We start from the raw sequence: 26,812 nt of genomic DNA, 5'->3' as shown, positions 1-26,812 counted from the left end.
GCTTCTGATAATAAAAGAAGCTCCACTGAAGGATATATGTTTACTCCTAGTGTTCTTTTAACATCTGGCTGTAGTACGCTTTGTTTTAGCTTTGTTTTTAACTAAGAACAAAATAACCTAATTTATCTTGGTGCCCATCTGGTTGCAATTGCTCATTTTACATTTATTTAAAAAATGATAGATTGTTCGTGGTGATGTCTTCCCCAGGAGAAGAAGTTGACAGACAGCTGTGTAGAGATGCCATCTTCCCCATCCCTGTGGCCTGTTATGCCCCATGCCCAAAGGACTGTGTGCTCAGCATGTGGTCTGCGTGGTCCTCCTGCTCACACACCTGCTCGGGGAAAACCACAGAAGGGAAACAGATACGAGCACGATCTATTCTGGCCTATGCCGGTGATGAAGGTAAGGTTGGCCACCAACTTCACGAGGGATTTGGATTCCTTCCAAAAGTTGGCGTGCCCCCCCCCCACCCTTTTTTTTTTGTCTTCCCTGGTTGAGGTGATGCTCTACAAAAATCTTCCGGAGATCTACTTCCAGAATCCCAGAAATCAAGGAAATTTAATATCTGTTAACATATTTAGCAACTTACTCCCATTCCCCAAAGTTAATCTTGAAAATAGATCCTTAATAAAAGAAGAAAGACTCTTAAAAGTAAACTCACATTGCCTTTCTACCCTCCTAATAATTGCTTTCCAGTTTAAATGGTAAACCCGGGAAGAAGTCTGAAAGAGGCTCCCCAAATTCCAGATGTCAGGTTTGATTATTTTTCTCTATTTCAGTAGTCAGTTTTTGCTTTTGAAATCTCATTCTACCTTCTCATAAATAGGCATATATGTTCAATAGTAAAGGTGGGATTTTTATTATTTGGTTTTTATGTTTGTTTGTTTTTAGAGAAACACTAGCACAGCTATTGGTTGACTAAAAATTACATGTATTATCTGCCATTCAGGTTACTGAACATAGGTTCTAAGATCCAGAAGTCTCATATATGTAGACTGCGTTCATTTAAAAAACAATTTTTTTAATGTTTATTTTATTTTTGAGAGAGAAAGAGAGAAAGCACAAGTGGGTGAGGGGCAGAGAGAGAGAGGGAGACAGGATGGAAGCAGGCAGACTCCAGGCTCTGAACTGTCAGCACAGAGACTGACATGGGGCTCGAACTCACAAACCGTGAGATCATGACCTGAGGCAAAGTCAGACGCTTAACTGACTGAACAACCCAGGTCCCTTTGATTGTGTTTATTTTTAAAATATGCTGCTCCCTAATCACCTCATCCTACTGGGGAAATAAAACATGCTGTGTCATAAATTCATACGTGACTTGTATAAGCTTTATTGTAGAGAAATACAAGGCTCTTGGTAATTGTCTCTCAGGCTTACATCCAAATGCTAATTCGGCCTCTGTGTGACTGGGTGATATGTTATACTTAATGTTGCCATTCTTGAGAATATCATAGGAGTAAGGAAAACATAGAAGTCATCAAGTTCTATCACATTAAGGCATGTTCTGTCTCAAGAATATAGGCACATATTATTGAAACATTATCAAGCTGAATGAGTCTTCTCCTCATTCCCATTTAGCACATGTAAATAATGATTTCTATTTGTAGCATGCATGTGTATCTCTGTGTGTATATCCCCAAATAATAGATTGAGGAGGAATTTTTATGCTGCCAGTTTTATTTTTGTATTTGTGAAACATTTTCGTGATGGAAACCTGACGGTGTTTTCCTTTGGCCAAACTTGCTGTCTGTGAATATAATAGCTATGCAAAAATATAACTACCTTGGTCTTAAGACATGAGTGAGAAATTTAGCATGTTTGACACAGTCAACCCGTAGGAGAATTTATAATTGTCTTTAAAGTGTCCAAAAACCTTTTCCAGTCACCTTAATATAAATTTAACAGTTTGCAACCCCCTAAAATAGTGTATCATGGAACCAAACAAAAAGATAGAACCTTTTAGATAGTCATATTCCTTGTCTTGTCAAACAATAACTCTAACCTTGTATAGATTATATTCGGACTTCAAACTCTATCAGCTCAGATTATGTCTTGGACTTCATTAGAATTAGATCTGTGGTCACTGTGCTTCCTATAAATCTATTATACTCTGCAGACACTTGCTGTGTGACTAGTAATGAGTGACTTTTTGCCCCGTGAGTCACATGGCAGAGATTTTGCCATGCTTGCAGAACTCAGCAGATCATTATTTCTATAGACATGATGCTTCACACTGAAAGGTCATGAAATGCTTTAAAGGCAGAAATTTATGATTGCTCTTTGGTATGTATCATCTTCTTAGTTTGAAAGGGTGAGACTTCGATAATTTTTAATTAAGTCTAGTAGCTGTGTCATAAGCAAGCTGTGCTGGAAAATTATAGATGTTTATAGAGTAAATCATAAAGGCATGAATTCAAAACATAATTTTATGTGGAAACCATAGAGGAAACTGTCAGTAGGGAATCTGCTGATGTTTGTCTCTGTTAATAACAGCTACAGTAACTTGTGTAATTATATGAGATATTTAATGCAGAATCTGTCCTTCAAAAACTATTTAGTACCGATTATTTGCTGGATACTGAAACATATTTTCTCTTTCACAAAAAGTCTCATAATTTTGAGCTATTTTTGAAATTATTTAAGAACTTTGTTTGCACAAAGTTTTAAAATGTGTTTCCCTGCTAAGTAGGAAACCCTTTATAATTTTACACAAAAGTAGGTCTTTCTGTTATTCCCCAAGAATTAATGTTTTGTATGTGTCATGAATTTTCTTCATTTTCTAAATCAGCAAATTACTATGATAACAATAAGGGAAAAGTCACATTATTAGAATTATATATTGCATGCTTAGACATATAGTTTTCTAGTGAAATAACTTCTATGCAAATCCATGTGCAAAGTATTTATCCAGATTTACACACAAATCTGTGTGCAAAGTATTTATCTGGATTTACAAAATAAATGCTGCTTCACAAAATAAAAGATACATTTTTATTTACCTCAGTCATAACTTCACTGTTAAACATTATATGCTGAAGACTACACAACCTCTTGTATTAATTAGAGCAGCCCAAGTTGTGTTGCAGTAACAAACAGCTGAGAAGCTCAAAACCTTCAAAGAGAAATTATTTCTTCCTTAGGGGAATTTTGCTGTGGTGCTGGGTAATTTGCTAAGACAGTCTGCATTGGAGTGTTGAACCTCCATATGAAGACCTACGTCTTCGTCCCCATGCCAGTGGAAGAAGAGTTGAAGAGTCTCTCTGCTGCTTTCAGAGCATCAGCATTAAATTCTTCCATCCAGAAGTGACATATCATTTCTACTGCCATTTGATTGGCAAAGCAAATCATATAATCACAGCTTGAAGTTGAACCTCATTTCAATCATGGCAGGGTGGGCTGGGAATATAATCCTGTGTGCTAGAAAAAGGAGTGCTAGCTCCTGGTCTTACCCTTGATTTACTTCGTCTTCTTATGGTGTGTGCCTGTCTTGAGGAACACTTTGTAACCTTTTATCGGCAATACACAAAAATTGTCATAAAATGATTCTTATCCAAATGTCATTTGGAAAGCAAATACAAATGGTAGCAACTAGAGGTAGGTAGTTAATATACTGAAGAAAATAAAAATATTTTTTTCAACTTAAAAATAAGTGTGTGTGTGTGTGTGTGTGTGTGTGTGTGTGTGTGTAGCTTCCTAAGCCTTGACTTCTGGTTAAATAAAATTGGAATTTGTCTTTTTAGATTTGTATGATACCTTGAGGTAAAAATCTTCCTTGTATTGGATAAACTGTATATTTGGGTGGGCCCCAAAGCTTCTTTAAAATTATGCAAGGAAAAGGATGCAGAGATCGTGCCAAGATTTTTCTGGAGTTTTCCATTGCCTCTTTGGCTCACAAGGCCATCCAGGCCCTCAATATACACTGGTTTGCTGGCCACAAGGTGGTAGCCAAAGTGTACAACCAGGGTTGTTTTGATAGCAGTGACCATTCGATGTGACCTTGACCCTTTTCCCTGGACTTGCACTAGCTCCTGGTTTCCTCTGAGTTTTATAGAGTGATTCGTTGGTGTCTCAGGCCTAGCCACCCAGTGAGGGGATAAAAGTGCTGATGCTCTTAGCCCTGAAAAAAAAAATGATGTGGAAAGATCTAAAAGGAAGCAATGTTTTAACACTTCATCCTGGCATATTTTTAATATAACTAATAGTATGTTGAATTGGAATAATAAATTAAAAATTGATGTTAGATTTGTAGCCTTCCGAATTTTTTGAACCCATGTTGCAGATCTCTTAATAAACTTAGCTTAAAAAGAAAACATGATTTTCAAAATGTTTTCCACTGAGTATGATAACAACTTAAGTCTCATTGTATAGTTAATTATCCTTACACAGCAAGAAATGAGCTTTTTTTTTTTTGCAAAGTTCAAAATGACCTGATATGATAATTTCATCAGCCAAATTTTAGTGTGTATTTACACCTGCTTTAAACATACAGAGAATAGATGCAAATTAAAATACAGTTGTGCCAATTTTTTTCACAAATAATTAGCAGTCTTCAAAAATTGTATTTTAAAGTACAAAACATTGGGTAGAAGAATGTTTATATTTTAACTTGGGGTTTTCACAGTTAAAAGATTTTAGTCCTAAGGGCCAGGGAGCGTGTTTATTCCTGGACAAATCTGAAGAACTCAGGATCCATTATCTAGGTATATCCACACATAATTCTGCCTTCTAAGTGAAAGTGCTGTCGCTTCCTCACCCTCCCATTCTAGACTTTGAAACAGGAGTGCTGTGTCGGTCTGTCCCTCCATAACCACCAAACGAGATTTATGCAGACTCCATGGTGGGAAGTCTTCTATCTCTTTCTGCAAGGAAAAACAAAGGGGAAAAGGAGTAGAGATGGTGGGCTACAGCAGAATCTTCTGAGGTTCTCTCTGGCTAACATTCTTCCATTCCAGTTCCCTGAAATCATGCCACTGCCAATGTGCTTTTCACTTAGAGGTGGTCGGCTGTCAAAGGGTTTGGGGCTGCAATAAGCAGTAAAAACTACGAGCACTTTAAAGCTATAATTCATAGTACACTAATAGTCACTTAGCAGAAACCCGGTCCACTTCCTTATCCTGACTGCCAGTTCCTTCTCTGTGTGAACTTTGCACCCTAATGGACGGTATCAATACTGCAAATTCCCAAAATCATATCTGCCTGTATGCCTTGCCTTTTATTTTTTCTTCTGCTTCAATAAAATTTTCCCTTTTTTCTCTCCCTTCCCAGAACTCTGCTTGTCAAAATCCCACTCCTTCAAAACTCATCTCATTGAGATGCCTTCTACCTGAGGCATTTTTTAGTCACCCCAAAACTAATGGAATCTATACTTTTGAATCCCAATTATACTACCTCTTTTAACATTATTACTATATTCTGACTAAAATTATACCCATTTGTATGTTTGCCTATGCCTACTACTTTCCCCCCACTGCATTATAAGATCCTTGAGAGCAGCAAAAACTATTTATAACCCCGCTAGGTATCTCTTGAAGCATTGGACATAAACATTGCCTACTATAACACTCAATACACTTGTATTAATGTTTCGAACAAGGTTCCTTTATCTTTTCAGTCTTTTCAGCCATTTAAATTGTAAGAACTTCAATGTCAGAGCCAGAAACCCAGGAACACCATAGCTCTGTTCAAACGTATGTTAACACAGCTTTTAGGGACTTGATGTGGGGAGGAAAAGTTACTTTTTCATTTCTGTTAGAGACGTTTCGCATATAGTAGTTGGTGTTTTTATATGAGCACGGACATTTCTTTATATAATAGAATTTCATCAGAGTAATATAAAGTCTGTCCACTTGCCAGAATGATAAAAAGCCTAAATAGTCACATTAGTATGAAGCATATATTTTTATGTATAAGAGGATTTTTTTAAGAATACCATTTATCACTAATTTTGTCATGGGTGACATTTTATAATTTCCCCAGTACTATGGAAATATTCCCACATGTCTGGAATTAGATCTTCCCATAAATAATAAATAAATTCAATATTATATCTATCAATTTTTCTACCATAAAATTATTCCCAAAACAACAGAACGGATGCCGCAGTGACTGATTACCCCAAGCCATGCTTTCAAAATTCCCGTATCGTCATTCTAATTAAGAACACATTGGGGCTTATCTGTGCGAGTATCCTGACACCAGTCCAAAGCTGCTGATGTGGCTTTAATGTGGATTGGGGCAAGAAAATAAATAGGCTTTATGTATGTAAACTTAACAACCATCTTGCAGTTCCTCAACACGTTACACTGATGTTTTAGAAGTTTTTTTCTTATCATTTGTTCCAAAGCCAACCAGTCAATTCCAATGTCAAAAACAACTAAGGAGTTTTAGAATCACAGTTTAAACAGCATACACACACTCACAGTAAAAATGAGGTAAATAAAGAAACACTTTTTTTGTAGATCAATAATTTCACTATTAAATATAAAGGTATGGTTAAAATGGTTGCCTAAAATGTGCATATGAATGTTTATAATTAGCATGTGTTTGTCTGAGAGAGAAGATTGGATAAATCTAGAGCCTCAGGGAATGGGTAATAAGAGTGCTCATTTACTTCTCCCCGATCCAATTAGTATGTTTTAGAATCCATTCCTATTCAAATCCTAAACTTCTTTTCAGAGGCTGCCAGGGTCACTGAGCTGTGTGATGGAGGATAGGCTATGATCTGTGACAGATGTTTTCACCATCATGAAGCAGGGACATTAACGAAATGCTACTTCATTCTGATGTTGATCCCATGTTCACCACTGTATAAATGATTCTGAATTGCAGTTAAATTCTCCTATAAACTGCCTACCGATTTATTTGCTGAATTAGAGGGATGCCCTTAATTATAAGTGAAGTGATAACTTAAGATCATCTCAGAGTGTGGTTTTGTTTATGACTTTTACCCACATCTCAAATTTTGGAGTTGTCTTCCCTGTTAGGATCACTAGCTATTGAATTACCTTTTCTTATTTAACAACCAGGTATTTTCTGCCCCTAAAATAAAATTCAGAGGCTACATAAGTTCAAATTGATTAAATTGTCAATAAAGTAAGCAATAAATTGCTCCCCGACTCTGCTTTTAACGATACAAAGCTTTTTATTTTTATAATTGGCATTATAAATAGCATAGTGGTAAGACACTGAGCTCCATAAATTCTTAACTGTTACTGTTACGTCATTTAAGTTGCATTCGTTCATTCGCCTTATAATTTTTAACTTGTAAGGCAGTTTGGGGTATAAAATAATGTCCCACATACAGAGTACTTATAACAAGGCTAGCACATAAAAAATGGTTCCAAAATGATAACTTCACACCATATTCTGTTGATTAAAAGACGTATCCCTTTTACCTTTTATTATCTCTGTAATTATTACATCTTACAATGGATGCGTTTTAAAACCACTATAGCCAGACAGAAGTTATAACAGAGTTGTCATTGCTAGTACTTGTGAATTGTGTTGTTATTCCTGGTGACAATAGCAATTCCATGATATGTCTGCCAAAAATAAAAACAGCAAAGAACCATTCTTCGTTGCTTGCTTAAATCTTTTGTTGACAACTTCTGGTGCAGTTAAGAATGCAACAGCATCAAAACTTAGAGATGGGAAGAAAGACCTGGAAACAACAGGGAGGACTCTTTTTAAAGAAATCCTACATCATCAACACTTTTGAAACAGGATGATGGTTCTGTATAGGAGAACAAACTTTGATTCGTGTGAGTTAAAAAGTGACTCAAGAGATTTGGACTCTGAAAATGAGATTGAGGAGTGTCTTCCCTTTTAATGTATGCAATCAAGTGATATATTTTTTTTAAATGTAAATAAATCATACAAATGGATTTCAATAAGCATCAGTAAAAAATAGGATTGAAAAGAAAGCAATGTATCATAGTTTAACTTGTAGCCATTGCTCTTTCTTTGAGGAATAAAATGATGGTATATCTCTCAGCCAGTGACATCTTAGATTTGAATAAATATGGTACTATCATTACTACATGGCTTTCCCAGTAATGCTGTAGAAGATCAGACAGCATCAACTGATTAAAAAAAAAAAAAAAAAAAGAAACAAAAAAACACACAAAAAAAACCTGTTTCTAATTGCCCAAATGCCTAATGTATTAAAAGAAGCAATACTTCAGAACACGTATTTAAGATTTTCAATTTGGAAGATAACATTTGAGAACACATTGGGTTTTCACCATGCACAGAGTCTCAGTGCCCACATTTCCCTGGGCCAGCAATCCATAGGGTCCATTTGTACCTCATTTTCAGCTTCTCTGGAGAACAATGGCCTCTCTCTTTAAGGTGCTCCATAGTTTCCCCCCCCCCCCCCACCGCAGGCAAATACCATGTATACTGTATAGCTTAAATTTTAACCTGGAGGATGCCAAATGACGTAAGATTAATATGTAATTTGCCTTCCTAGCAGCATGCTGGTCACATGCTATGTGCTAATAAATGGCGGGTATCATTGTTATCGTTAATTCCAAAAGAGAGAGAACAGTAAGTTTCCTGTTAGCACCATATCTAATCCTCTGTGTTCATTTTTATAGGTGGAGTTCACTGTCCAAATAGCAGTGCTCTGCAAGAGGTACGCAGCTGTAATGAGCATCCCTGTACTGTGTACCACTGGCAGACTGGCCCCTGGGGCCAGTGCATCGAGGACACTTCCGTATCGTCCTTCAACACAACTACAACTTGGAATGGGGAGGCCTCTTGCTCCGTGGGCATGCAGACAAGAAAAGTCATCTGTGTGCGGGTCAATGTGGGCCAAGTGGGACCAAAAAAGTAAGGGCTTCAGAACGACAGCAGTAAATACTGTGGTCACCCATGTAGGGGATTGGCTCAGGCTTCACTTGCTTCATGAAATGGAGCATTTTGATGCTTGTCACACCTGTCCTCGAGAGTAAGATTTGTTTGTTCTGAATGTCAGCCACTAACAAAGTTCTAACGGCTCCGGAATCTTGTGCCTGGGATCTATGAATTCCGTAGAAGTATTTCTCTGTGCTATCTACTTTTATTTTTCTAGTAGCGCTTTCTCCTTTTATGAAGCTAGTGAGGCAGTGAGGGAAGTGCTTGCTCTGGGCCTGGCTGATCGATAATGACCGTATATGAAGTCCTAACAGTGCAGATGATCCATGACCTCCCATGTACCCGTAGGCTCTGGAGTCTGCCGATCTAGTTTAATTGGGCTGTAGCATTCTATGATCTGCCTTTCATTTCCCCTGGAAAATACTATATCAAAAATACTGAGGCCAAACTTATTACATCTTTTAATGGTTAAATGAATAAGCCATTTACTTCTAAGAGAGAGCCTTGGGATAGGATGAGTGTTATGTTAAGTAGAAAAACCATCCGTTTCTCACTGTGGTTACAAGTAGTATAATAACCAGGCAAGCAATTTGCTAGAGAGAGAGGACAAAGAACAGAGAGTTGACATAGTATACCTACCTTGTGCAAAATATAAAATGAAGAAACGTGTCATGGCATAACTGAGCTAGTCAATTTGGGAAAATTAATAAGTCAGTTCTAAAAACGTATCCCTTTAAGGGGAAAAAAACACTTTTATCTGTTGATACTTAGCATAAATCTTTTAGAATTCATATCTTCTTAGCCATATGAAACATGCAAAGTAAAACCAGTCAGTTTTGCATTGGTATTGAAATGTCCATAATTTCCAAATACTTGTCCAGGTGCATAACTGTGATGTGTCACCTTCAGCATGCTACTTAACTGATTCTGGCCTTAGTTTTCAATGTTTATTGAAAGGATTTAATGCAAAAAAATAGTCATGTGAGCACTCAATAAATCTTAGAAAGTATTATTTTTTCTTAAAAATTTGAGATCCTTCCTAGTGTTTTTTAAGGAAATGATAATAATGTACCTGATGTATGAAAAACTTCAGGGCATAAATAATATTCCTATTAGGAGTTGTTTTTACCTGGCCAGGATTCCAGACATTAAGGATATTTTTGCCCCATACTTTATTTGACTATGTAATTTGATATTCTGAAATATTAGAAAAGATATGCTAGGAAGACTTGAATAAATTGAGAAACTATTCCGCATCCTTAATTGGTAGCCCCAAACCAATATTTTAATAGAAATAACGCTAAAGTTGTGATGAATCTAACTCAGGAAGTTAACGTGCAGCATATTAAAATTATCTGGCAGTAACAGTAGGGGCAGAAGTGCCAGATCCTGAGGATTCTGGGTCTTGCTGGGACAAGTATGGAGGTAGAAATATTCCCTGCCCAGGGTTATAACCTGAGCAACCAGGCACAGGATTGAGGGCTATCATGCCAATCTGCTATGAGTAAGCTCACTCTGTTCCTGTTCTACTGTTAATCACTTTGCAAACATTGCTGTTGATATTTTCCTCGCTTATACAACTTCCAAACTGTTTTTGCCAAGCACTAATATACATGCATATAAACTTATGTGTGAAAGAGCCTGATGGATTAATGTCATTAAATCATTCAATAGGAAGGGTATCCTGTAGCCCCATGTCAAACCACCACAATAATCCATTAAAAATTTGCTTTGCCCTTGCAGCCTTTATTCAATGACCTGGATACATGTATAGATTTGTTAAATTAAATGCACTTACTTTGCCATTAAAGTTCTGAAAAATTAAGCAAATGCTGTGAATTCGAAAGAAAATGTTACTGCCTTTATCCCTAAAAGCTAGATTAAATTCAATGAATGCTTTTCAGTGCAAGGCATTTGAAACAAAAATGCAAATAAAAACATTGTTTTAAACTCCTCTTAATAAAACAGATTACTCTGCAATGGTAAAATCAATGTTATTGATCTTATCTATCCTCAGAGTAACAAACTTCAACTCCTATCACATCTGTTTAATTTGACCTTGAATAAGATTTGGGGGGAAATCAATTCCTTGATTTAAACCACAAACACTAAATACAAACAGTACAAAGGAGAAAAGAAGCATGTTGACTGAACCAATTGCTTCACCAAAGGAAGTCTGAATTCATTTTATTGGATGTAATCTAGGCTGTATAATTTATCTTTGTGTGTTCATTTAACGGCTTTGTTGTTAGTAATTTTGTTCTCCACAGTTAGCCAAGTATCTTGCTGTGGATATTTCTAAACTAAAACAGAATTTTGGAGGTTGTCAACGATAACACTGTAAATTCCATTGATTTATAAAAGGGCTAAAATGTGAAGAGCTCACAACTGAGTAGTGCTCTCCCATTATTTTTTTTTAAAGTTTATTTTTGAGGAGAGAGAGGGAGAGGGAGAGAGAGAGCATGCAGGCAAGTGGGGGAGGGGCAGAGAGAGAAGGAGAGAGAGGATCCAAGAGGGGCTAGAACTCACAAACCACACCACAAGATCATGACCTGAGCTGAAATCAAGAGTCAGCAGCTTAACTGACTGAGCCATCCAGATATCCCTGTTCTCTTATTATTAGAGTTGTAAAATTGCTTCATTGCAAAGGAGTGCTCCCAATAATACTAATCAATAATTGCATAATTTCAAAAGAATTAACAGTATCATAGTTGGGGTTTTGCCATATACTGTTTCCTAAGAATGCAGGTTAAATTAAAATTCTAGTGACTTATAATCTCAATTGTAACAATTCATTAACTTCTGTGACTCCCATCTAAACTTCTTTGTTGTCCATGACTTTGAGTAGTCACAGCAATTAGGAAAATCCAAGGTTGGGGCTTCTGGGTGTCTCAGTCAGTTAAGCATCTAACTCTTGATTTTGCTCAGGTCATGATCTCGTGACTCACAAGTTCAAGTCCCACACCAGGCTCTGTACTGGATTCTCTGTCTCCCTCTCTCTCTGCATCTCCTTGCTTATGCTCTCTCTCTCTCTGTCTCAAAAATAAATAAATACATAAATAGACATTTTTTTTAAATGAAAATTCAAGGTTATCCTCAACAAGGAGATTATTTTTTTTGAAATGTTGAGTCATATATAATTTTTAAATCCACTTCCAAATAAACCCTAGTGTTACAGAGTGAAAGGGGAAAGCATATATCTGTATAATTGAATAGAACATAATATTTATGTATGAGATGGGATATGTAGATAAATTATTATAATACAGTGATATAAAAAGTGAACTGTCAGCAAAGTGCAATAAAGAAATTATGGGAAGGAGATTAATGATGTTGGTATTTTTTCACTCATACTTCAGTTCTGAAATCCTGATAAACTTACTTGTTAAAAGATAATTTATCCTGACCTACAGAAAATTTGGCTTCTCCCATAGGGAGTATTTTTAAATCCCATTTTTCACTAATTTGCCAAGTTATTCCAGCAACAGTAATACTAGTTGTTCAGTTTATTTCTTCTTTGCTTCTTAGCTTCTTTGTCAAAGATTTATATGACATCAAAAGATAACTTCTTAGGAACCAGAACAGGAAGTTACTTTTAGTCATATGATTTATGCTATTATGTTGTATTGTCCTTAATATACCTCTTCTTCTAGTGTTAATGCTAGTGATCAACATTTGAATGCCAATAGTAGAATCAGATCTTGAAGATACAGAGAAGAATTGGGAAATTGAAAAATCATTTAAGTATACATAAAAGTATACTTAAAACTCTTACATCACCTTCCTAAAGTTATCTTATAAAAAGTGCAAAAGCTTATATAAAGTAAGACATTTAAAAAAAAAAGACATTTTAGTATATTGGATCATCATCTTTCTCATGTCCCTAATAAATATTTTTACTGTATTTTTTAAGATGATTAATTTTACTATAATTTGTCAAGAATGGTGTTTTATTTTTCTTTAAATTGATCGGCTATCTTTGATTTATTTATATTTACTCTTTTGGTCCAAAACATATTGTAACTTATAAAAATATTTAAAATTCCATAATTCTTTAGAATAGAGATACTAAATGAAACCAAGACTAAAGGAAAAAACTGCCTATCCTAATGATCTGTACACTTTTATTATTTTGTTATTATTATGAAATATATAGCTGTAAATATAGTATCATTTTTGAGCATGCACTATGTATTGAATATACTCCAGTATAAATTTATGCTACACATATTTTGTGAAAATAAAGCATAGAATAACCTGGAAACATAATCAGCAATAAGCTTATTTACCTATACGAAGATGTAGAATTAGTTCTTAAATTGGTAATTTGAATTCCCATAAATTTCTTATAGAGCACATTAGAAAATATTTTTTAATAGAAAGATTATTATAAGGGGATAAGGTAAATTATATTTTGTTCTAATAGCACGATTACTATTATTAAATTTATATATCCTGCCTTGAGAACTTTTTGAGGTCTAGTTTGGAAGAAATAATCTAGTCATATACTTCTTATCAAAAGCAGACAGGCTCCTGGAATTTAAATAATATAGATTAGTGACTCTTTAGCAATTTTAGCAATGAGAGACTTAAAGACATCAAATTACGTAGTTTTCTGGGTTACTAAAGAGGCCTAGTAATTTCCCTCTGCATTTTCTAGGTGTCCTGAAAGCCTTCGACCTGAAACGGTGAGACCCTGTCTGCTTCCTTGTAGGAAGGACTGTATTGTGACACCATATAGTGACTGGACATCGTGCCCCTCCTCATGTAAAGAAGGTATGATGAGCTAGAGTTGTGAAGTCTACCTACCTAGAAAACCCACTCACCAGGCAGGACTTCCAAGTTCTTCTAGATGAGCAATATTTATAATTCTTATATGAGGCCGTGTAATCCTGGTTTGTCATGAATGTCGTAAAATTCTAGTTTCCTTCTAGAAGATAATACAACTTTAAAGAATCAAACAAATGAATTTTATAACAAAAACCGATTTAAGACTCTTTGATATAAGTCACAATAAGAGATGCTTTTGAGAGGAGGGTTAAAATGGCGGCGGAGTAGGGAGACCCTAACCTTGACTCCTCCCTCAAGCACAGCTAGATAAATATCAAATTTTTCTGAACACCCAAGAAATCGATCAGAAGTCTTAGAGAACAAAACTGCATATCTATGATCTGCATCAAAATGAAAGAATTATAGGCTTTATCATATTAATAAGATTTCCTTTAACATTAATTCCAAAAGAATGTGTAGTGTCCCTCCATATTTCTTTCTTTCTTTCTTTCTTTCTTTCTTTCTTTCTTTCTTTCTTTCTTTCTTTCTTTCTTTCTTTCAACATCCAAGTTACTTAGCATATAGTGCAATAATGATTTCAGGACTAGAATCCAGTGATTCATCTCCTATGTATAACACCCACTGCTCCTCCCAACCAATGTCTTCCTCAATGTCCCTTGCCCATGTGGCCATCCACCCCCACCCAAAACTCTCCAGCAACCTTTAGTTTGTTCTCTGTGTTTAAGAGTCTCTTATTTTTTGTCCCCCTCCCTTATTTTTATATTATTTTTGCTTCCCTTCCCCTATGTTCATCTGTTTTGTATCGTGGGTCTGGGCCCCTGGTTACCTATTTCTTGTCAGTAAGAGGGTTGGAAATCTTACCAGTACTGATACAGATTCAATTATGTGACATCCTCCCCCCCTTCCAGGATGGGAATAAAGGAAAGGAGAAAAAGGGCCAGATTGTACCCTCTTCCAATACTTACCATACTACGAGGCATTTTTACAAGATGAGGATTTGTTCCCAGTTCAGTTTGGTTTTGCTTTTATTACTTACAGAGACTCTTTCAGTATCATGGCAGATACTTTGATCATTCTTTACTCTCCATGATGGGATCCTTTCTTGTTGCTGCTGAGAAAGATTTCATTATCCTCCAGTTGACTTATGCAATACTTGAGCAAATTTTCTCTCAGTGTCACAAGTGACACTGTCTCCTATTTAAAAAAAACTTTTTTTCAAATGTTTATTTTTGAGAGAGGGAGAGACGGAACATGAGCAGGGAAGGGGCAAAGAGAGAGAGAGAGAGACAAAGGCACTGAATTCGGAGCAGTCTCCAGGCTCTGAGCTGTCAACATAGAACCCGACACAGGGCTCAAACTCATATGAGATCATGACTTCAGTTGAAGTCAGATGCTCAACCATCTGAGCCACCCAGGCACTGAAACGGTCTCCTCTTGTTTTATTTTACTCTCCCAACAAATAGATAGATTTTCTTAAATTTCTTTCATGCTTTTATTTATGCTTCTTGACTCTTACTAAAGAGATTGAGTCAACTTCTAGATTAACAACTACTGTAAATTGTTGAAAATTATTTAAACTGTAAGAAATTATATGAGATTATAAATTTAATAATGGATTATTTTTAGTGTGATTGTCATTTTATACAGTTAAAACGTAAGTTCCATTTTATGCTTTTAAAAAAAATTTTGGTACCCTTGAAAATATCAAATAAAATTAAACCATAAAGCGAGAAAGAATACAAAATTTTTAAGTCTTTTAAGACATCTAAACAGTTTTTGATGCAAAAATTTATAAGCATTAATGTTTTTAAAAAAATTTTTAATGTTTGTTTATTTTTGAGAGACAGAGTGTGAGCGGTGGAGGGGCAGAGAAAGTGAGACACAGAATGTGAAGCGGGCTCCAGGCTCTGAGTTGTCACCACAGAGCCTGATGGGGGGCCCGACATGGGGTTCGAACTCACAAAACTGAGATCATGACCTGAGCTGAAGTCAGATGCTTAACTGACTGAGCCACCCAGGCACCCCCAAGCATTAATGTTTTTAAAATAATGTTAATGGTATTCAACTTAGTAATAAACCAGTGTCACTGACAGTTTTTCCAGATTTTCTTCTCTTATTTTCTTAAACTCTAAATAAGATGAAATCATTTGGTTTGGTCATAAGCAGCAACAGAATTGTGCTTTCTTATCAGTCAGTATTTCTTTGGTAATTATTTGTTTACCATTAAATAATTTATTACTTGCTATTCATCCCTACAATAAAAAAGGTTATTTATTACATGAAATTCATGTACTTTCAAATTCTATGCTTAATGTTGTTATACTTAAAGTTCATGTTAGTATGAAATAAAGCCATTTAATAATAATCCCAAAATATTTTTGGTTACATTTATAATCATATAATTAATAACCTAACACAAATCTCACATTTTTAAGTGAAATATCTGAAGATGGAAAAACCTTTGCCTTTTGCATATATGAAATATTTCCTTATATTAAGTATTTTAAAATAAAAGTTGAAATGCTCTAAAGTATTTCAAGAAAATAAAGTTGAAAAAAATGAAATATTCCATTAAATTGATTCTGGGCAACATGTAACACCCATTTAGTTATGTCTTTAAAAGGGGATTGCTCAACACAGTTGGCATTGTTTCTCCAGCCGTGTTAGTGCAGAAAAAGCGTGACAAAATATTTGCTTTTGATTAGAGTTGGGGCTTTCCCAGGAGAGAACAAGAAAAAAAGAGAGGAACAGGGAGTCAAGGATGTTTTCAAGGGAGGATTTCTTGTAATAGTGGAGTATAGACTCTAAGTTGGTTTGGGATGGAAGTGAGGTCATGAAGGGAATGGTAGATAATGAAAGAGTGAGAAGGAAAGTGGACTGGCAGTCTCAATTGCGTTTGAGGAATTTGAGTAAGATGAGACCTGAAGCCATTTAACTGGAAGATTAGGAGGAGTGTCCAGAAAGTAAGATGTTTAATGATGAGAGTGCGTAAGTACTAATAATGAATAGCATCAAGGGATGAACAGAAAGAGCTAGTGTTAGATTTGAAATGGAGGAAAAGGCCATTGAAGGTGAGGAGGTACAGTGATTCACAGCGCAGTGCCTTGCATGGAATAACCATGTGAATACCAAAGCCACCCAAGTGGTGCCAGGAGTAGGAAGAGAAAATATTACAAGGAGGGACATTCTAAAGTTGTTAACTAGTGAGATGTTGGTAGCTGGCTGCTACCAGGTGGATAGCTGATGGTCAAGTTGATGACAGAAGAGTTGGAGATTTTTAAAGATCAACGGAGAAGGAAAGATGGAAATGACTAGAATCAGCTTCCAGTGGCAAAAAATATGAAGGAAAATTTCTGAGAGATAGAAGATGAAAGACCGTGTATTCTATGGGTGTCAAGGTGGAAGGATTAGAGAGAGGATGGAACAAAACGAGAAACTGAAAATCGGGTTATAGGGAGTGCTGTGGGTTCAGTTGATGATGGAAGGCATGCAGGGGTGGCAGGAGCAGGTGCTGGCAGGGATGCTAGTTTCTGTGGTGAGTGACAGGTGACATATAATGAGTTTAGTTGGGCTGGTCTCTTGAAGGGTTTAGTAGCTGCTGTAAATAAAATGCACGGTGCCACTGGGATGCTCTTCTCCCCTGGAGCTCCTGGGTAGTGATTGCCAAGGAGTACACGAATGCCAGCTCAGAAATCTACTGTCCTGTGAGGAGCAAGAGGCTCTCTGAGAGGCAGGGCTGTGTTTGGTTGAGCATAGGTCATCTCAGCAGGAACAGGAGATCAGCCCTGTTTATTCTCTTTGGAAGCTCTGTATTGAATCTCCTCTAACAAAAGACTTTCAGAAACCCTGAACTTAGGCACTCAGACTTACAAAGAATAGCTCTAATTGTGTAATGAGGAAATAAAGGCTAGGGTGTGGGAGAGGGGGTTGCTGTTGGACAACACTGCCAAGATGCTTTGTGCTCCTGGAGAAGCCTTTTCTTTCTTTCTTTCTTTTTTTTTTTTTTTTTTTTTTTGCCTGTGGACTGCTGTAACAACTGATAATAGTGATACAATGGTGTTATAGAAAAGTAGCCTTTTGTTCTAAGGACAATAAAAAAAAAGCAATGACATGTGGTTAGTTTATTTTTTCATTATTTGGTATGAAATGGGAACAATCTCAGCTTCATTGAAATAACACCGACTTCTGCACACAATTAAAACTGGTAAACAGAGTTGGGGCGCCTGGGTGGCTCAGTTGGTTAAGTGTCTGATTTCAGCTCAGGTCCTGATCTCACGGCTGGTGACTTCAAGCCCAGCTGTGACAGCTCAGAGCCTGGATCCTGCTTTGTTTGGATTCTGTGTCTCCTTCCCTCTCTCTCCACCCCTCCCTCTCCCCCAAAATGAATAAACATTAAGTTTTTTTTAATAAATAAATAATGGTAAACAAAGTTCAGTGTCCAAGGATACATCATAGCAATAGAAAACTAATTCAAGATAGAGTGGTTCTTTTAAATTTAATTCTTCAGGTAAAGTCTAAATCTTATTAGAGTTTTGAACTTATGAAAATGGAGAGCTCCTCCTTTAAAAAATCACTGTAAAGAGGTAAAATTACACTATAGTCTTGCAAAAGACAGAATAGAAAAGCCTAGTATTACAGGAAGAACAAGAAGAATTATTTCAAACGTTATTCAGCCCTCTCTCAAGATATGTGTTGAAAAATCAATGCTGATAAAGATCAGTATTGAGTAGAGAGTAATTTTAATCCTCAAACCCATGCCCTTATTAACTTGTCCCAGAATTTTACAAATTTTTACAAAGGACTTTCCTAAAAAAATAGGAAACATTTATGCATATAAATTGTTGACAACTATAATGTTAAAAGTATCATTACTTTTGATGAAATAATACATTTCACTGTTCAAATCCTTGGTTTCTAACTGCATTTATTGACTTGAGAGCGAGAAGGGATATTGCAGAAGTATCTATCCCATCTTGATGCCCTTAAGCAGTACAGCACTAGAATTACCCCAAAGACGTGAAAACTATTGTTATATTTTGCTTCTTGCATGAAACCTTTCCCTTTCAATTTCCTAGCACTGTGCTGCTCAGCCTGCCATCCATCTCACTTCCAGTTTAAATCTTAGTTTTACCTGCCCTTTAAGTCCTCCCATCAAGTAATCTCTCTGGTGAAATGTATCTTGACTGTCTTAAAATCTGTAAAATGACGTAACTCCATGAGAGATTGCATGCCCTTTGAGTCTATGTCCCTCATTACCATCATTATCACATAATTGTTTTCTGAAGGTATAATCTTTTTTTCCTATTCCTATCCTAGATATATATTTTCTTTTCTTTTTTTTTTTTTTAATTTTTTTTTCAAGGTTTATTTATTTTTGGGACAGAGAGAGACAGAGCATGAATGGGGGAGGTGCAGAGAGAGAGGGAGACACAGAATCGGAAACAGGCTCCAGGCTCCGAGCCATCAGCCCAGAGCCCGACGCGGGGCTCGAACTCACGGACCGCGAGATCGTGACCTGGCTGAAGTCGGACGCTTAACCGACTGCGCCACCCAGGCGACCCCTAGATATATATTTTCAAGTATAAACACTACAGGAATATTTCTTTGTTTTCCCCATGTTTATCACTTCCAGTAAACAAAACGATCCCTTATATGTTATTAATCCTCAATGCACAGACTTCATACCCATGTGCGTCCTACTATGAGGAAGTGGGTGAAAAGAAATAGAGGACGCTAACTTATACTCCAGTCGAGAAGTGAAATAAATGTGTTTGCTCATTCAGCAAATATTTATTAAAATATAAATGGAAACAATACATGTCTGTCAACCACATATAATAAATTGGGTGTAAAGATGTGCAGGGAACTATGAAGGTTGTAAAATTCCGAGTTTGTCGGTTCAAGTTATCAGTGAGAAACCTTCCACTTTTCTTTTAAACATGTGCTGTAGCTCTTCTTTTGTCTGCATTCTGATCTGAGGACTCTGTAACCTGGCTGAGTTCCACAATGCTGTTTCTTTGAGTATACAAGTAATTTCCTGACATCTAAGAAGAAGTGAACCTCCCAGTGAATAGAAACATGGATGTCATGACACTTCCTGTGTAAACCCATTAAACTTCCTCCGCAGGTGTTACAGCTTTGGAATGTTCTGCTTTCATCAGCTCACAGTCTCTGTTCTGTGGGTTGCACAAGGTTAAGGTATTTGAACTTCTTTAAAGAATAAACGGATTGCCATCGTGGAATCAATTGTGGAAGTGGAAAGAGTTACCATGATCTTATATATCAAATACAAGCCCGTGGATGTTGTGATGAAAAGGCAGTAGAATGTTTCAGAGTTGTACCTGGAGTGAAAAATTTCCTTTCAAGTCAAAAAATGAAGTAGGATTGAAACAGTAACTGCTACTTCTCGAATCTGAACAGCCCTGCCTATGTCCCCTGTGATATCTAGACAGATAGTGACCAGGAGCTTTACTGTATAAAGTGCCAGTGATGCTGAACTCATCATCTCCTCCAGGCTCCAGATCCCTGGGTCTCAATTCCATGTCTGTTGTCTACCTGCAGGCAGGGAAGGGCTGGTGAGTTATTGACTCTAAGAATCTTGACCACCTGGGAAACGAAGACCTGCTCCTCTGTGTTCTCTCCCTTTTTTCCTTGTTCAACAAACACCTCCCTTCTTCCAAAGCTAAACAAATTATAAGAATGGTTATTTAGTTTATATAAGACAGATCATAACACTAAAAAAAAAATAATAATAGAAAGTGTAAAAGAAGGTAGTAAATGGAGTTGGAGAGAGGGGAGAGGAAGAGAAAAATTGTACTATAAAGTCAAAGTTAAGGTGAGCTCCTGCAATTGAGAAGAAAAGTAGCCCTGAGATTCTGGTGAACAAAGCAAAAAGTTGAAGCATGTAAGATTCTTAATAGATTGTCAAAGGAAACAAAATTTTTCCTAGCTCTGTATTATTAGAAGAATTTATCACCTGGACCTTAAAATAGGGGCCACTGGACAACATAATGGATGGAGGCAGCATTAGCAATTTTATTAAAACTCCGTCCCATTGGCATTTCTTAGATCTTTCCTAGATAAATTATATTTAATACGTAAAAGTTGCAACTGACACTCAAACTGCTATTATTATGTTAAAAAGTCTATGACAATTTTTTCAAATACTTCAGTTCTCTACTACCCACTGCCTCCAGACCCTATTTCCCTGCTTTATTACCTGTAGTATTCTGATTATTCATAGTACAGGTTTCCCCCCCACAATGGGAATAATCCTAAAAAGGCACATGTGAACCCTAGAATCTTAAACTGGTATGTGACATACAGGGTCATCTATTCTAGTGGATCTCAAACCTGGCTCTTCATCATAATTCCCTGGAAAGCTTTGTAAAAATCAGATCCCCGAACCCAGCTCACAAAGATTCTGGTTTAGTAGTTCTGGGTTTTGGCTGAGAAATCTGTTTTGGTTTTCCTTTTTAATGTTTTGAAAGAAACTATTCTACATAGACATTTAGGAATCATTAATCCGATTCATTCTCCCATCTAATATGGAAATTTTCAGTCCACACTGCTGAGAGTCCCATGATCAGGGATACCCCAGCTTCATGAGAAAAGATGTCCCTTATAGGAAAGTTCTGATTGTCACATCATATTTTTCTACTGACTCAGTTACTTTAAGAATGTTTCATTTAACGTCTTGAAAGATTTTTTAAAGTTTGTCTTTGAGAGAGAGAGAGAAAGAGAGAGAGAGAGAGACTGAGAGAGCCAGGTAGGGGCAGTGAGAGGAGAGAGAGAATCCCAAGCAGGCTCCATACTGTCAGCCCATCGTGGGGTTCAGTCTCATGAAACATGAGATCATGACCTGAGCCAAAATCAAGAGTCTGACACTTAACCAACTGAGCCACCCAGGTGCCCCTCATTTAATTTTTTTTACTAACCATCCATTGTTAGGGACTGCTAACCTTTCTAAATTTTTCTGTTCCTATAACTGCATATGAAATATTTAATGATCTTGCAAAAAATGTAAATGCATCAGGGGAACTCTATTAACATAATTCTTTAGGGAATTCTTTTAAGTAATTTACAATTTACAATTTACTTAAGAATTTACAATGCTAAGTAAAATTGTGTCATGTGGCCATCCATCCTTAAAGGGTATATATTGTAAATTGGAATATCTTTTATTAAAGTTGACAAGTCTTATACCTTATCTGTTTCAAATACAAAAATATTTGGACATCTTTATATCAGTAATACTGTCAAGCTGATATCTTCATTGAAGGTAAATCTTAATTATTTCCATTGTTTTTTTAAAATGTAATTTGGATTTATTTACTTACAGTAATTACTATTTTGGATGCTTCTGTAAAAATTCTGCTTGTAAGAAACCACTTTCATTTCGCTACTTACAGTCCTGATGTTTAGAATGTGACCTGAATTGAAGATCTTAGACTGTTTAACATGAATAATAAATGACTAGAATAATTTATGAGGTATGCATTTCAAATTAAGTGAATAACAAAGAAATAAAATTTCACATTATAACATTGAATATAGTCTCCTAAGAAAGATTCATCAGGACTGTATGAGTCCCATGTGGTAATCGGGACTATGTGAAATGGCATAAAAATAAACTTTAGGTAGAGGAAAATAAATTAATTAGATCTGTCATATTTCTCAAGGGGAAGGAAATATATAAAAGAGCATTTACTTTGTGTCTGCACATTAGGAAGGCTAGTTGACTATGCAACTGTTTTCTCTCTTCTTCACATTTTGGGGATATAAATTGATCAGGTGTTCAGCATAAGAGTCTGGAGAAGTTAGGAAATAATTAGACCGGATGAGGCCGCTCATTCACAGATGTCAAAGCATATATAGCTGGAATCCATGTAATGTCTTCACACGGGCTGCTATTTGGATATTGTTTGTCAGTGCAGAGTACAGCAGTTAAAAAGCTGCTTCCTTCCAGGGGACTCCGGAGTCAAGAAGCAGGCTAGGCACCGGGTCATCATTCAGCTGCCAGCCAACGGAGGCAGGGACTGCACGGACCCGCTCTACGAAGAGAGAGCCTGTGAGGCCCCTCAAGTGTGCCAGAGCTACAGGTAAAAGAGTTCTAAACAAAACCGTTGTAAGCTGTGCACTGAGCACACACTACAAGACCATTTTCTGTTCGATGATGAGAGAAGGAAGCCAGCGCTGTCCCCCAGGCTCAGTGGAGTCTGTATGATGTATGGCTGTGCGTGCCATCTCTTGCCTCTTTAAAGTTGCTGCTTCACCACTGGAATTATCTCCAGGGAGACAAACACTTGTGTGCGTTTCCAAACTGTATCACTAGCTCCGGGGAATTGGGGAAGTTCCTTATGTTGATATAAACTATAAGAAATTCAGAAAAGTGGGGGCACCTGGGTGGCTCAGTCTGTTGAGCGTCCGACTTTGGCTCAGCTCATGATCTCATAGCATGTGAGTTCAAGCCCCGTGTGGGGCTCTGTGCCGACAGCTCAGAGCCGGGAGCCTGCTTCGGATTCTGTGTCTCCCTTTCTCTCTGCCCTTCCCCTACTTGTGCTCTGTCTCTCTCTCCCTCTCTCACATATAAATAATAAACATTTTTAAAAATTTTTAAAAAAAGAAATTCAGAAAATGGTTAATAATTATGAAACACAAAAGCAGTCCCATTCCAAATAGAGGAATAAATAGTCTAAGCATGCTTCCCCTGGCTCGAAAGAGCACCTGTTCCTCATATATGCTGGCATTCTGGCTCACAAAATGACATTTATTTCAGTGATGCTAACAAGATGTCTGTTCTGTTCATTTGTGGCCACCTCAAGGAAAACTAAGGTGATTCAAGCTGTTTATCATCATGTTGATAATTATTAGGGAAAATTTTCCCGATGACTATGAAAAGAAGGCACCTAATTGAAACTTTAAGCGGTATATCGTTGCAATCTGATGACAAATGAAGCATTAGGGCATTAATTGATAGAAGGTGTGATCAAAAGTAACTTAAGGTGTATCTGATGGCAAGTCCGCCATCTTAATTTACCTGTATTTAATGCTGATATGACAGACGGTATAATCACATGTTTACTATGAACACTGCCTGACAACTCTCAGCCCAAACTTATTTCTTTGGGGGATTTGTTGTTGTGAAATGTATTGTAATCGCAGTTTCTGATTTACACCTACATTGTTAACCAAATGATAAAAGGCTCCTGACCTGAATACAGTTTCATAACTTGAATATAAAATAAACATAACTTATTTAAATGGGATGCATCACTTCTAGTACTATAGCTTACACTGATGCCAGTCCTAATCAATAAAAAGGCTAAATGCGGTTGTACTTGAAACTAATGTAAGAAGTATTAACTGTAGTTCACTTTTTTAACAAAAGGCTAAGCGCATGGATAGAGTTCATTTCTGTAGAAAGCGACCATGACGGACTCTTGTCTCCACTGCCATAGAAAGTACTTTTATAGTTAATGCTCCTTTTTTCTGTGTCTTGATAGAGATCTAAACTACACTTACATAGGACTGAACATATTCAAATAAATTCCCCTTTGCAGCGCTCGGAGTCATGTTTCTGTGCCACCATAGGTCTCTGGTTCGCCTTGTGTGTTTGCTTCCTCTGTGTGAGGCTTCTGTTCTCCTCTTGTAGGTGGAAGACTCACAAATGGCGCAGGTGCCAGTTAGTCCCTTGGAGTGTGCAACAGGACAGCCCTGGAGCCCAGGAGGGCTGTGGGCCCGGACGACAGGCAAGAGGTGAGAGGCCCCATCCCACAGCTGTCTGATTTGCTTTTCATTCTTCAACGTCACTAACTTAACCACTAGCTTAATGAGTTTCCACTTTGATGCTATGCTTAGCAAACAGAGCAGATGTCAGTCTCTTACCACCCATTCTACCTAACACAGGAACATGGAAAATCATCGTTTTAAATTGTGTCCCTTGTTGTGTGACATTAGACTATAACTCCTCTGGTTGAAGTTTTCTTTCATTCCTATTTAAGATAAAACGAGGTCTTGAGAAGCTCATGACTATTGTACCCTGCACCTTGTTTGGGGTTTTTTGGTTAGTTTTTGGATCTTGGTATTCCATAACAGTTTGTTTGTCACCTTAAGCGTCAGTAAGATCCTTGGAGTGCCTGGGTGGCTCAGTCAGTTAAGCGTTCAGCTCAGGTCATAATCTCACAGTTCATGAGTTCAAGGCCCGCGTCAGGCTTATGCTGACAGCTCACTACCTGGAGTCTGCTTTGGATTCTGTGTCTCCCTCTCTCTGCCCCTCCCCTGCTCACATTCTGTGTGTGTGTGTCTCTCTCTCAAAAATAAGTAAAAAACATTTTTAAAAAAAAGAGTCAATATGATCCTTATATCCTTGCCTTTATGTACTATATGGGTGCATGCATGTAATATAATTGGTTAACTTACCAGAAATTTTCAGCAATGACATTCCTAATGTTGTCATGGCTATGCCCAATTCTATTCATGTTCAGTACTGATTTTTAAATGGCAGATTTATTTACTCACAATCTGCCATATGTGGACTGCAATCTGTCTGCACTACTAGATAATACCGAATCTTGCAGAAATGAGAGATGGAATCATTTCCAACATTTACTGGATAGTATGATTATTTACTAGATACTGTGGGTAATACATTTCAAGCTCTGGAACATGTTGTTTATACTTGTAGCAAGTTCAGTCTTTAGATATCATGATTGTTTTTACTCATATTGACTTATAGCCGTGTAGTTCCTGATACATATTTATTTTTTTTTTTTATTTTTTTTTTCAACATTTATTCATTTTTGGGACAGAGAGAGACAGAGCATGAACGGGGGAGGGGCAGAGAGAGAGGGAGACACAGAATCGGAAACAGGCTCCAAGCTCTGAGCCATCAGCCCAGAGCCCGACGCGGGGCTCGAACTCACGGACCGCGAGATCGTGACCTGGCTGAAGTCGGACGCTTAACCGACTGCGCCACCCAGGCGCCCCCCTGATACATATTTAAAATGTAACTGAATACATAAGTGAATACCCAGCCACCTTTTTTTTAAATTCATACAAATATGTTTTGCCCCTCATTTGTAGTTACATATGTGATAGTGATGCAAAAGTCTGGGCACACAGAATTCCAGTTTTTGTTGATAGTGATCCTTTACAGTGAAAGGATTGCTTCTTTTTAAGTTTTTTTTTTTTTTTTTTTTTTTTTTTTTTACTCAGAAGGAAGGACAGAGAGAGAATCCCAAGAAGACTCCACACTGTCACTGCAGAGCCAGACACAGGGCTTAAACTCATGAACCTTGAGATCATGAGCTGAGCTGAAATCAAGAGTCAAGTGCTTGGCTGATTGAGCCACCCAAGCGCCCTGGATTGCTTTTTAAATTTGAGATAAAAAGCTCCTTTTTGATAAAAGCTTCTATTTTTATCATCATCCTTTTAGAAATCTTTATTTGAAACATAAAATTTAGCTTATAAATAATACTAACTACCTAGTGATTTTTAGAACTTTATTTCATATGCTTAATTTTCCTTATTTATCCTCCACCATCAGCAGTGGCTCAAACATAACTGTCTCTGTTATAGTTATAGAGCCTTAGGTATTTAGAATTGAAAGTCATTCTCCCCATTTCAAACCATTCATCGAGAAACTGAGTGATACAAGGCCTTCTTGTTCTACCTTGCTCATTCCTTCTGAGTCAGGCATACAACTGCATGCAACTCAGGCCCCACATAGAGTTTATAATATAACAGACTTGAGTAGGGAAATCAGGAAACATGAGTTTTAGTCTCGTTCTTTCACGAACACAGGATAAGGCTTGCTCATCCCTTCACCTTCCTGGGTCTCAGTTAATTTAAATGAGGAAAAGAAAAAGAAAAGAGGGTTGGACCAAATGATCTTTCAGGGTTTTTCCACTTTTGATATTCTACAATCTATGCACACGTAATGGCAAGGATCGAAGTGTGAAATTAAGTTAGGCAAAACAGATGAATTTCTATAGAACACCACTGGAGGAAATCCAAGATAGGGTAAAAGCAGCACAAGTGTGAAAACAGCTCCAGTTCCAAACTCTTCCTTAACCACTACACAACTGTGGTTCATTCATTTCCTCCCCCAGAGGCTGAGGGCATAACGATCCCCACAGCACTTTGTACATAGTAAGTCTTC

At 37.0% G+C, this 26,812-nt stretch overlaps 1 protein-coding gene across 3 annotated transcripts in view; it reads left to right on the top strand.

Moving 5' to 3' along the window:
* The window catches only part of THSD7A (thrombospondin type 1 domain containing 7A), a 443,308-nt gene that overhangs the window by 329,256 nt on the left and 87,240 nt on the right, over positions 1-26,812 (top strand). For all 3 annotated transcript variants that reach the window (XM_045494930.1, XM_045494931.1, XM_045494929.1), the window contains 5 exons: positions 208-402; positions 8,601-8,835; positions 13,520-13,635; positions 22,619-22,751; positions 24,305-24,408. In XM_045494930.1, coding sequence (XP_045350886.1) covers positions 208-402; positions 8,601-8,835; positions 13,520-13,635; positions 22,619-22,751; positions 24,305-24,408 — 783 coding nt within the window. The remainder of the gene's footprint in view (positions 1-207; positions 403-8,600; positions 8,836-13,519; positions 13,636-22,618; positions 22,752-24,304; positions 24,409-26,812) is intronic.

Source organism: Leopardus geoffroyi, chromosome A2 (assembly GCF_018350155.1).
Source record: "Leopardus geoffroyi isolate Oge1 chromosome A2, O.geoffroyi_Oge1_pat1.0, whole genome shotgun sequence".
Taxonomy (NCBI): Eukaryota; Metazoa; Chordata; class Mammalia; order Carnivora; family Felidae; genus Leopardus; species Leopardus geoffroyi.
Note: the sequence above shows the minus strand (reverse complement) of the source record. Positions and strands in the feature narration are given on the sequence as shown.